The sequence below is a fragment of the Parus major genome, chromosome 14, assembly GCF_001522545.3.
Source record: "Parus major isolate Abel chromosome 14, Parus_major1.1, whole genome shotgun sequence".
Lineage (NCBI taxonomy): Eukaryota > Metazoa > Chordata > Aves > Passeriformes > Paridae > Parus > Parus major.
The window spans coordinates 14146632-14159667 of NC_031783.1; the positions used below are offsets into that span (position 1 = coordinate 14146632).

General features: G+C 50.7%; 1 protein-coding gene across 2 annotated transcripts in view; it reads right to left on the reverse strand.

The window, feature by feature from the left end:
- The window catches only part of CACNA1H (calcium voltage-gated channel subunit alpha1 H), a 105765-nt gene that overhangs the window by 39031 nt on the left and 53698 nt on the right, over window positions 1-13036 (reverse strand). For both annotated transcript variants that reach the window (XM_033517936.1, XM_033517935.1), the window contains exons 9-13: window positions 8162-8313; window positions 6875-7060; window positions 6212-6329; window positions 4620-4775; window positions 1856-1946 (exon numbers count right to left, since the gene is read on the reverse strand). In XM_033517936.1, the coding sequence (XP_033373827.1) occupies window positions 1856-1946; window positions 4620-4775; window positions 6212-6329; window positions 6875-7060; window positions 8162-8313 (703 nt within the window). The remainder of the gene's footprint in view (window positions 1-1855; window positions 1947-4619; window positions 4776-6211; window positions 6330-6874; window positions 7061-8161; window positions 8314-13036) is intronic.

The following is a 13036-nucleotide window of genomic DNA, read 5'->3' on the forward strand; positions in this document are numbered from 1 at the left end:
CATCCCATCCCATCCCATCCCATCCCATCCCATCCCATCCCATCCCATCCCATCCCATCCCACCCCCTCATTCCAAGCCCCCTTCCATCAGTCTCCCACTAGATCAGGTTTCTCCAAGCCCCTGGAGCTTTGAGCACTTCCAGGAAATTCTGCTCTCTGTTCCTTGGGATTTAGAGAGTGGAATTTGAGTTTTGGGGCTGGCTGAGAATTTCCAGGCTGAATTCCACCTGGGGATTCCAGCTCCTGTCTGTGCTGGGTCTGGAGTTTCAGGATTTTGTGACATGCCTGAAGTTCACACGTGTGGAGGCACTCAGAAAACACTGGGAACAGGAAATGGAAGTTGCTTTTCCCCATCCATAACAGAAATGGAATGGCACAGCACTGTGGAAACCCCAAAAATGAACTATTTTGGCTGTAGGGCAGGAACAGGCTGCAAAACCCAATATTTGCTCTGAACCAAACCAGAGCTAACCCTGTAACAGAACCAAACCCCGCACTAGAGCTGGACTAATTCCTGTTCTGCTGGGCTTAGTGGGCTCTGCTTTCATATCAGGAATCAGCTGATATTTCAGAACCAGCCTTGAGGAGGGGGAAGGATCAGAAGGGAAGCAGTTCAGTTCTGCAGGGAGAAATCCAACTGGGTGCCTCACCCCTGCTGTTTGTTCCACTGGGGGCTCTTGCAGTAAAATTTGCTTTAATTGGATGTGTTCACTGCTGGTTTGTGCACAAATCCCTGACCTGCACCCCAGGAATCCATGGGGATGCTGGAATTCACCTTGAGGGTGGAAATTTCAGCTAAAATTTGCTACTCTGCCAAACACGTCCCTCCTACCCCCGAGTTAAACACCAAGAGCTCTGCACTGAAATTGCTGAAACATTTTTGCTGTTGAGTCATCACCTGGCCCCTGGACACAATCACTCCTGGACGTGGACTGACAGCACCTTCAGCCCTGGTTTCTCTTTCTGTGTCACCTGAGCAGAGGTGACAATATTTCTTTCCCCCAGAAATCTCTCCTGATTTGAAGCTGGTGCAGGTTTGGTCCCATGGGCTCATTCTTGTCCCATTGCAAGGGATGTTTGATCACTTGGTCTTGGGGATTTGCTGCTTCGTGTCCAGCCTGAGCTTCTCCATCACCTTCCTGTGATCCAGCTCTGCCTCAGCTTCCCCAACAAATGTTTCTGCCCCTTCCTCAGCTGAATTCCCCCTGCTCCCCACAATCAGCATTTCCTTGGCTGAAACAAATCCTGGTTTAGAAGCATTTGGAGGGATCCTAACAGAGCCCAAGCTGGGAATCAAAGGAAGCAGGAACTGAAGTGGCTCCTGTTTGCCATCATTCACTGTTAAAAATGTGTGATCCCTCTTTGTCACCCCTCTGGCTGCAAAGTGAAGGCTGTCACCTCCAATTCCATGTTTTTGGTACACCAGAGCAGTGTGGGCCTTCCCTAAATCGACTGCCAGACCCTCCTGGAACACAAATGAGCAGCAACATTTTCCATCCATCAAACCTCACCCAAATGCATTTTGTGTGGGAAACCAAAAGGAACAGATGAGAACATGATTGATTGGAAAAGCTGCCGAGAAGTGGGGTGAGAACATTGCTGTCAGCAAAGCACTCCGTGCTAATGGTGCAGGGGGAAGGAGGAGACACAGCTAAAAATTCTTGGGGATGTTTAAATTAGAAAAAACATCTGTCTAAAGGAAATATCAGTGCTCATCCAGCGTCCCCTACGCTTTGCAGAGCTGCTCTGGTCGCTTTGCAATCTGATTAATTGCCAAATAAACCTGGGTTCTTCTGTTGTGGAAGCAGAGTTGTAGCTCCCAGATCCCCAGGAAAGTGCAGGCACAAAACCCCACCTGTTGCTCTGAGGTCTTTCAGCTTCTCAAACTCGTCCTCAAAGTTGGCAGATGTCTTGTCCTCATCTGTGTCTGACCTGTTGGCATCTCCCTGCAGAGAGGAGGAGGGTAATTAACAGACTCAATTCATTAGGACTCCTCAGCAGCTCAGAGCTCTGCTCCCCGTGGGTGGTTTATACCAAATTCCCTTCGAGACCACCCTGGGAATGATCCCAGGCGAGTCCCTCTTCCTTGTTTTCCCTCATCTGGACAGAAAGGACGATGCTGTGGCTGTCACAACGTCCCTGCCATGTCACTGTGCTTCCTTCACTGCTCCTGGAACAGCAGATCCCAGGGGAGAACATCCCAGAGCAGCTGGAATTGCAGGAATGACTGAAAAACCTGGCACGCTGGGGCTGCTTGTTCGCTGTCTCCGTGATCCCAGCTGAAAGCACGGAGGGTTTGATGTCAAAGGATGTCAGAGGGTTTTAATCCTGTGTTTGACAGCGCTTTAAAATTGACTTAGATCTGGAAACCCTGATTTGCTTGTGCTGGCTGGGAACAGATTGTTTTGGGAAATCTCTTGGCAACCTGAGGCAGAGGGAATGAGGCCAGTTTGCCTGGCAGCCCTGCAGCGTCTCAGGACAGGGAAGAGCCACCCTCACCCTGCCTTTCCTGCTGGAAGTCCAGCTCGTTTTCCCCTTTGCACACATCTGCCAGCAGAAACGATCAGCCTGGGCCAGAGGAGCCAGCCCCAGGCTCTCCTTGCTGGGGGAGGGATTCCAGCAGAATGCCAGCAGGACTCTGGCTGGATTCCTCAGGACTGCAGGAATCTGTGCAAATCCACAGCAAACGGCTGGATTGAAGAGCTGATCCCAGAAAAAGGAGCGCAGTTCCTCGCCTGGTGCCTGAACAAATCCCCACAATTTCCAGAGGCACGGTGCTGAAGTGGCAATGAACTTCATTTTGCCTGTGATTTATTGCAAAGTGCCACGGCCAGGATGAGCGAAAGGCTTGAGCTCCCCGATTCATCTTTGTTTCAGAGCAGAAACGCCAGTGCAGAGTGGATGAAAGATCTGCACAATTTTGGGAGGTTTTCCTGCTCTCCCAGAGCAGCTCTGGGGGGAGATTTCAAAATGACATGGGAACGGTGTAAGCACAAATATGCAATTACAGCCCTGTTTGAAGTCTGGCTACTTGTACTAAGTACAAATGTACTAAAAATGGGTTTGTGGCCATTTAAGTCTGTTCTCTTCTAGGAAAATTCCTGGCAAACTTGCTCCAGAGGCAGATCAGGAGCTGGTATCAGGCTGAGAGCGTTTGCTGTGGTTCACAGGACGATTTTTAGTGCCCTTGCTGAAGCCCTGCTGATGGTTCTGAGTTGAGAGCAGCTCTCAGCTGCACACATCTCCCAGGAGTCCCTCTCCAGATAAATAAAAGAAACACCTGAGCAAATGGAGGAGAAATTCTCCTCAGTGACTGCTGTGGCTGCTCAGAGGGCAAAGTCAAGGAGGTCAAAACAAGAGTTCTGCCCCGTTCCCAGCAGAACCAGGCATGACAAAAGCAAACCCAGCTCCCAGAATTTGTCTTTGTTTTGCAGCCAGAGCAACCTGCTCTGGTGGAAGGTTCCCTGCCCATGGCAGGGGGTTGGAACCAGAACTCTGAAGTCATTCCAGGATTCCATGATTTCTCAGTGCAAGGCCTGAGAGGAGCCCTGCAGGGTTTTGTGTAACACCTCTCGCTGAGACAAGTGATGAGCCTGATGTCAGGGCTGAAAATAAATGGGAACGGAGAGCAAAATGTGCCCTGCAAGTGCCACGTCTGTGGCTGCTGCTTTGGGGTGAATAATCCAGGCTGGGAAAAGCAGAGCTTACACACATTTAAACCAAGAGCTCTGAAAGGAGCCATCAGGGCTGAGCAGGGAAACCACAGTTTGTCTGGAGGAGCAATCAGGCACTCAGAGAGCTCTGCCCAGCTCTGGCTGCACATCAGCACGAGGTTCCAGCTCCCAGAGGGCAGGGGAGGAACGGGAGCTGCTCCCTGCAAAGATCCCTGCAGGCTGCCAGGCTGCTGAGAGGAGAAAAAATCCTTCCACCTTATAAAGCATCGTCCCAAAGATCCGAGAATTTCGTGTTAGGAAGCTGGAAACAGCTTTGGAACAGCTGGGATCCAGAAATATTCCAGAAGGGACAGAGTCCCAAGGAAAGGACAGGACTCTGAGCCATCCTGGTCCCCAGGGCTGGAACATGTGGGGAAAACATGAGGGGAAAACCCTGCTCAGCAACCCTGATTTCCTTTTAGGACAACCCTGATTTCCTTTTAGGACAACCCTGATTCCCTTTCCCTTATCAAGGGAATTTAATCTTATCAGTTGATTTAATCTTTTTTTGGATTTTAGTAAAGCTTTTGGATATATTGAAAGCTTGAGTTCCACCACATAGAAACACAAACTGTGGGATATATGGGAGATCTGGTGAGTAAAATTAATCTCAAATTATTTCTTCTAAATCACACAGCAGACCATGTAGGAGATCAAAAGTCTTGGCCCCTCAATTCCCATTCCACATCCAGTGGGCTTTAACTGCAAAGGTTGATCCAGCAGAGCTTCAGGTGCTCAACACAGCTCATCTGCACCCCTTCAATTTGAATTTAGGGCTGCAAAGGTTGATCCAGCAGAGCTTCAGGTGCCCAACACAGCTCATCTGCACCCCTTCAATTTGATTTGTGCGGGTAGATGATTTCCCTGACGTGGATTATCCCCACCCGTGTGTGTCAGCTCTCTCACCTCTGCCTGGAATCCTTCCACCAGGATGGCCACCAGGAGGTTGAAGAGCACGTAATTGCCAAAGGTCATCAGGGCCACGAAGTAGAGGGCGGCCCAGGAGGAGGTGGAGGCCATCCCGTTGTAGAGCACCACGTTCCAGTCCTCCTGCGTCAGGATCTGCAGGGAAAGGGGAGCAAGAGCCTCAGTTCCTCCAGTGCTCGGGGCACAGCAGCTGCACTGAACCCCTGCAGCTCCCCCTCTCCTCCTGACCTTTCCTCAGCCAAGTCATGAGATGAGGCAGCAGAAATTGGCCTTTATTTAGCTCTTTTGCATGTGATTTCGGATCACGCTGCAGAAATTTGCCTTTATTTAGATCTTTGCACCTCTGCTGGCGGAGCCTCCCCTCCCTGCAGGAAGGGCTGGTGCTCCCCTGCCCACAGAGGACAGTTTAGATCCAAGATATCCCAAAGTGAAGGATGCACTGTCCTAATCCCATTATTTCGTGGAGATGTTGCCTCCTCTGATAACCATCAGAAGATAACAGGCCTGAGGCCGCAGATCTTGTCTCCTCTCAGGCTGCTCTTTAGGAGGCAGCTGGAGCTGAAGGAAAGGGTAAGGGACGGGATATTTAATGAGATCTGTGACATTGGGTGGCTCCAGAACCTCAGGGAAGTTGTTTCCTTTAGGTAAAAACACTGGGCAGAAAAATCCCCGTCACTGCAAAAGCTCTGAGGGATCTTCCTCAGGGATTTCTGCTCTCCAGCTTCAAAAATCCCGGAGAAATGGATGACAGGCTCACGTTCCACATTAATCCAGGCAGTGAAAATGGCCCCAAAGCCCCCAAACCAAGGTGGCTTTGGGGACAGGAGTGCTGCACTGAGTCATGCTGCTCAATAACCTTCTGGGGACACAGGACTGAGCCTCTGTGCTCCGTGCCAGCTGCGTTTCCCAAGGGATTGGGAGGAGAAATGCAGCAATCCGTTGTGTTGGGAAGGCAAAAATGGGAAGCTCTGAGGCTGGGGTTGATTTGTCCTTGTTCCTTTGTAAGAATTTATATCCACAGCAGAGGCTCTGGACTGGTTTCCACCTTGAGGGATGCTACTCTGCCTTCAGAAACTTTATTTACACTTGTTGCACTCAGATTCTAAGGCCTGAGCTTTGAAAGTCTCATTTTTGTATTTAAAATATCCTCAAAACAGCAGTTGATTCCTCTGTTGTGGAAGCTGCCAGGAATTTCAGGCACAAACCAGAACTTGGCTGCAGAGGAAACACAACTTTTTATATCAAGCACCTCCAGCTGTGGCTGGGGAGGGGATTTGTCACTCCCAGTTACACGAATTGTTTGCAAAGGGGCAGTGCAGGAGACAGAAATCTGCAGAGCAGGAGCAGGATGGGCAGCAAAAAAAGGAAAAGAAGAGTGGACACCCTCCTTTTACTGATAAGAGATACAGGCAGTGCTGATTTTGGGTAGATTTCAGGGCTTTTAGACCCAGAAACGCCATCTCTACCCTAAAAATTCTTCACTCCAAATTCAACACCTCCTGGAAAAGTTTCATGGAACAAAACCTCCTCATGTTCCCCCTCAAAAACATCCCTGAGGACTCAGAGCTTACCTGGAACACGGTCACAATGGCCCAAAGTAAGGAATCAAAATTCTTCCTGTCGGGAACTGTGTCTCCCGTGTCGGTTTTCAGGCTGAACTTGCATCCAAAGAGGTGCATGCCGAGGATGCTGGAGTGGGGAGAGGGAGATGGAAGGAACACGTGGGTGAAATGTGCTTGCAGGGGTTTTATGGATACTTTAACGCTCCCGGTGGGGTTTTTTTTCACCCTGCAATTTGTTTCTCCTGACTCGCATTTCATTCCAGTTGTCTGCACTGTAAGGGAAAATCAAGGATCTCCTTTGTCTGGAAAAATGACAAACCACGTTTGCCAGCTCCCTGGTTTCCAAGCAGAGAATCCTGAGGGGCATTAGAAGGTCAAACAGGCAGAAATCTCGGAATCTGCATAATTTCCATCCCAAATCTAATACTGGTACGGTTCAGTCAGTGACAGGCACAGCTCAGGAGTCTCTGAGGGGCAATTACTGCCTGTTTGCATCCTTCATTCACCCCTGCAGTGATGGCATTCCATGAAAAACAGGCTGGAAAGGGGTAAATATCCCCAAATATCCCTCTGGGAGCACTCCCCACACACTGCTGGCCTGTCCCTATGCCCACCCACACATTCCCAAAATGGAACAGCTCCTCAAGCAAGAGCTGCCGGGCTGGGAACTACCTGAAGATGAAGATGAAGAGCATGAGCAGCATGCAGAAGGTGGCCACGTTGTCCATGGTCTTCATGAGCACCACGAGCTGGCGGCGCAGGGCGGGCATGAAGCGCACCAGCTTCAGCACGCGGAGCAGCCGGAACGTGCGGAGCACGGACAGGCCCCCGTCCGACTGCCCGATGATCTCCCAGACACTGCAGGGACACGGGGACACCGCTGGGACCAGCTGATTCTCCCCAGGAATCCGCCCTTTTCCCGCTCCTTTCCCGCTCCTTTCCCGCTTTTCGCTCCCCAGCCGTGCGGTCGCGCCTCTCGTGGCGCAACTCATCTCCTTTACAGCTGTTTTGGGGTGAATTCCCTCCTTAATTCCCCTTTTTTTCCCGGGGTTCTCCATGTCTGCACCACTACAGTAACGTGGGATGCAATTTTGTCCCTGGAATATCCATTCCTACGATATCAGAATATCAGCACAGCTCTGGTATTTTTCTTCCGGCATCTCTTAAGAGAATTAGGGAAACAAAAACCCACTTCAGGTCAGTAGGATCGATAGTTTTCTGTCCCTTGAGGTATTTATCTCCCTTTGGAGCATCCAGAGGGATGTTTTGGGGGGGTTGGTTGGATCAGACCTTTGTTCAGAACTCGACTTTTCCGAATCTTGAGCCTTGTCCGGATCACAGGGATGTGCCAAGGGCACTCTCCTGGTTTACACCTCTGTGTCCCTGGAACTCTTCACCCCAAATTCCTGATGGAGGAGGGGTCAGGAAGGATCCCCTGGGGAGCACAGTGGAACAGGGCCCTCCCTTCCCCTCCTGCTTGCCCAGTTCCAGCCGAGCTGGGGTAATTTGGGAGAGGGAGGACACTGCTGGCATGGGGACACCCCCAGCACCCCCATCCCAGGAACAGCCACCCTGCACTGGAGTGGAAAATCCACCCCAGTGCCAGATGCGTGGCATAAACAGATTTTCCTCTCCATCTGCCAGGTTGATTTACTCTGGACATTACTTTGGCTTCACTTTAGCCCTCCTAAGGACAGGCATCCAAAAATCCAGCACAATTAGAGCACATCCCAACCCTGGATTAACACATGGAATCACAGAATGAACCAGGCTGGAAGGGACTTTTAAGATCACCGAGCCCTAAAACCTCCTCGCCAACCAAACCACGGCACCGAGTGCCACATCCAGTCTTTTGAACACATCCAGGGATGGTGACTCCACCTAAATTTCCCTTGCCATTCCCGATCCTCATCCCTCTCCCCAGCCTGTCTGGACCCCCAGGAAAGGACCAGCAGTGACCTGATGACCACGATGATCCCGTCGAAGATGTTGTAGGGGTTCTTGATGTAGCCAAAGATCCCAAAGGCCAGGAGTTTCAGGAGCATCTCCAGGGCAAACATGCTGGTGAAGACGATGTTGCTGATCTCCAAGGCGTTGGTCAGCTCGTCTGGCTGTGGGTGGAAAAGGAGGGTGGTCAGAGAAAATGGGAGATGTTCCTCCCGCTGGGATTTGTGCTCCTTCTGGAAAGCCATGGAGAAAAAGAAATGTCTGAGGGAACAGCAGATAAACCTCCTGGAGTGTCCCCGTGGGTTTTACTGGGATCACAGGATCTCAGCCCAGTTCTGGAGCAGCTGGAGAGGAACCGTGCCCAATCCAAAATAATTCAGGCTAAGCAAAGCAGAGGGTTTGTTCCAAGGTAGAATTATCCGGGCTGGAATCTGCCTGGATTCACATGGATCTCTCTGCTTTTCCTGCACTGACTCCAGCAGAACTTTGTGGACGCTGCTACATCCAAACCAGGAACGCTGCTTTGGACAGAGGAATATCACAGCTCTATTCACTACAACAAAGCATTTTTCTTACAACACCTCCAAAGAGTTTTAGGGAAAAAACCCTCACAATTAAAACCAGTGGGATCAATAGTTTTGTATCTCTTGATTGTATTTATCTCCCTTTGGAAATTTTCCCACAAAACTCCAAAACAGCCTTTCCTAAAACCAGCAGATTGGAAGTGGCAGGATTTTAAGCATTATTTAAGCATTTAAGGATTTGAACCAGCAGATTTTAATCCTAGCCCTGAGTGCCAGGACTGCGTTCAGGATCTCTGAGTTTCTCTGGGTGTGCAGCAGTTTAATGGAGCCAAAATCCAAGATTTTTCCATGCCCCTCCTCTATCCCAGCACCACATTCCCTCGGGCTCCAACCTTGTTTCCAGACATTCCATTCCTTTCCTGGGAAATGCAGCAAAGCCTGCCCGGTGCCCAGACGTGTCAGGGAAAACGGGAAAAGGTGGGATCGATTTGTTCACTCACGGGAGCTGCTCCTTCCAGCAGCACCCGGCTCTGCAGCGAGCAGTTCTAGTTCCAGGCCTGCTTCTTTGTGAGGCAAAATGAGTCTTTTTCATTTCCTTTTCCTCGGTGTAATGACACTGTCTGGGAAAAGGTGTGATTTTCATATCTGACTCATCTCCTGGACTGATAATAATTCCCTTTATTCCCCATCCCTCGTTAGGGGGGGTAAAACCCGGCTGGTTTTGGGGGATGTTGTGGCACTATTTGAAGCTCTAAAGGAGAAACCACTGTAACACCATCACACTGAACTCCACACTCGGGAAATCCAACCCTTGGCAGTGGGAGGAGAGGGTGGAAGAGTTAACTGGGATTCGGGAAGAGCCCACACATCCCCTCCAGCTCGTGGGCTGCTAATGAGCCATCATTCACTGCTAAATTACTCCCTGCAATCGTCTGTCTGCTGCTCAACCATTTATCCGGGGGGAAGAGCACTCAGAGCTCCCGGTTCTAATCCATAAACTCGAATTGCCATGGGATACCGGGAGAAATCTGGGAAATGTGCAGTTCTTCTGTCTCCAGCCAGCACCTGAGCGGCAGGGCCCGATCCCCTCGCATGGCGCAGAGCTCGCCCATCCCATTCCTCTCCATCACGATGCCAAAACAACCCGGGGAGAGGCAAAAATAAAACCCTCAGCAGCAGCTCAGGGCCGCTCTGGGATGGAATTTAACCAGCTCTCCACAGAGACTGATCCTAAAATAGCCCTGCAGGCTCCCAGGCTCCGAGCGGTGGCAGGACACGGTGCTGGCAGCGTCCCCGAGCTCTTTGGCAGGACCTGGCACGTTCAGGGTCCCCCCAGGACAAGGGAATTCTTGACAAGGAGCAAAATAACTCATTAAAGTCTCATGTCCCTGCAGGCACAGAGCTCCTGGAACAGGGTGTTGGTGGCAGGCCGAGGCTGGGAAATTAATGACAAGCATTAATTTCATCAGCAAGGAATCACACGGAATCCCAAATCCCAGGGTCGCTGAGGCTGGAAAAGACCTCCAGGACCATCGAGTCCCAGCTGGGCCTGATCCCCACCTTGTCCCCAGCCCAGAGCTCCGAGTGCCACCTCCAGGAATTCCTTGGACACCTCCAGGGGTGGGGACTCCAAACCTCCCTGGGCAGTTCCAAGGCCTGAGCTTCCTTTCCATGAAGAAATTCCTGCTGCTGTCCAACCTGAACCTCCCCTGGCACAGCTTGAGGCCATTTCCTCTCACTCTCTTGCTGATTGTCTTGGGGAAGAAGCCACCATCATTCTTGACAGGAATCTGCAGCCTGCTGGGGTTGCTCTGTTTTCCCTGCTGTTTCCCAGCACTTTTTTCCTGGGAAACATGGAAAACCTGCCCACTGCCATTCCCAGAGCCTCGTCCTCTCCCACAGAGCAGCAGCCTCATGCACCAAAGGCAGACGTAGTGTGGGGTTCTCCAAATTCCCTGTGCTGCTGCCAGGAGTTGCAATTGGATCATGAAAATTTGGCTTCCTGGCGAGCACTTCAAAATCCCTAATCCTGGAATGATGTGGATATAGAAGCATGGAATCGCTAAGGTTGGAAAAGACCTCAAAGGTCTTCGAGTCCAACATGAAAAGACAATCTCAGAGTCACCACCAAAAAATCTGACAAGCTGAACCACCCCAAAAACACCCTAAGGCAAACAAAAGGAATCTGTACATTGTTATTCTCTAAAATCCCAATTTTCCTTAGGCAAACCCAAGATTCTCCCGTGGCCTGTGGAGCACTGAGCCAGTGCTGGATTTATTTCCCAGTTTCCCTTGACAATTTGTGTCCTTTTTGCTTTGTCCCCAGCGCTGCGATTTTTGCTTCCTATTGAAATCCGGGAGAAAAATCCGCAGTGATCTGTCAGGGAGGGGAGAGAGGCCACGAGGGACGGGAGAGGCCAAGGAGGCGGCCTGGAACGTCAGCAGCTGTGCCCAGGAGCTGATCCAGCAGATTTCAGCACGGCAGGACGCCTGGGAAAGGTTGAGGGACGGCTGACACTGCAGAATCTCACCTCAGGGATCTTCATTATCCTTTTGGGATGGCGTTTGGAGCCGTGATGACAGGGCCAGCCGCGAGCAGGGATGTGGGAGCGGGATCCTGCCGGGACACCAGGCAGGACAAGGACGGATGGGCCTGAACGGCGGCCAAGCTCTGCTGGGGATTATTGGAGTGGAGCAGATGAGCCAAACATCCAATGCTCCAGCCTTGTAATTCCTTTCTCCCGACACCAGCAGCCCGGGAAATGGGGATATTTTTGCGCCTTCTGAAATGGTTTATTGCTCCCAGCGCAGATTTCCCGCTCCTCCCGCTCGCTGACGAGCAAAGATCCACGAGAAGGGTCAAGAAAGGGACACTCAAGATGGATTTGGCCATTCCCTCAGAGTCAGCCACTAGGAGCCACTGTTGTTTCTTGTCCAAATTAAAGCCAATCCCAGAGCAGGAGTTTTTTTTTCCAGGAGCGAAACAAATCATCGATTTGCTGCAAACAAAGCTTTTCATGGCGAGGATTATTTTCATCCAACTTTCTGGCTGGGAGAAAACGAAATCACAGCAACACCTTCAAATCGCTGCAATGTCTCCTTTTGACCTTCTCTGAACTGGGAACTTCAGGCTTTTGGCTCGAGCAGTGGTTCTGTCACGAAATGCAGCTCGGATCGGGATGAGGAGCAAAGCTTGGCAGCAACACGAGGCCCTTCCAGGAGAGTTGGTCTAAAGTGGAGGTTTTTGCTTTTTTTGCCAGTTTTTTTTCGAAGCCTTAATGACTCTGGCAGGGAAAACTCCTGCCCACCATTGGGCTCTGAGCTGCATCAGGACAAAAATTCCTTTTCCAGACACAAAGAGGGAGAGCACGACCGCTCCCAGCAGCTCTGGGGATCTCCACACCTTTTGCTGCTGCCCAGGATTCCAGAGCCAAAAGGGAACCACGTGGAATTGCAGGAGGATCCAAAATGCTCAGGGATCCCCAGGATATGGGAGAAGATTGGCAGTGCTGGCATGAGGATCCCATTCAGTCTGGAATGGGAATGGCCGTGCTGGAAACTCTCACCAAAAACCAGCACAGAAAGGTTTAACCCCAAATCCCACTGGCAGATCCCAGGGAAGGCTCAAAAAAGCTCAGATTTGAGTCTAAACTTTAGAATTTCAGCTTTGAATCATCCTTGGGCTGCAGGATTCAGTTTCCCACTATTCGAAGGAAGGGCAGGAACTGTGTGGGATCAGTTTGGAAGATTTCAGCATCCTTGAGTTTAAATAAGAGCAAGCCTTGACTGCAGGCAAAACACGTCCCCCTCTGCCCATTTTCAAGGCCATATTTACACTGCAGAATATTCCAGCGATTCCAAACTATGCTTTTATTAGGGACAAACCTCAAACAGTTCATTCCAAGTTCAGATAAACAGACCAAAAAAATCCTCTCCTAAATAGCTCGGGTCTGAAAGCCTCGGAAGCTCAGGCCCTCGCTGAGGATCTGCCACTTGTGGTTTCAGCAAGGACCCCAGAGCCTTCCTGGAATCACTGAATCCAATAAAACCCCAGGAGTCCCTCTCCAGATAAATAAAAGAATCATCTGAGCAAATGGAGGAGAAATTCTCCTCGGTGACTCCTGTGGCTGCTCAGAGGGCAAAGTCAAGGAGGTCAAAACAAGAATTCTGCCCCGTTCCTGGCAGCAGAACCAGGGGTGACAAAAAAATAGAAGAGAAACCCATCATGGTCAAATTATGGATGGCTCCTCCAAGCAGGGAATGAAGGGGTGGAATTTGCAGCCTTGGGTTCTTGTTGTGCACCTGAATTCCTGCAGGTCTCCAAGGATTGGGATCTCTTTGTGCACCTGAATTCCTGCAGGTC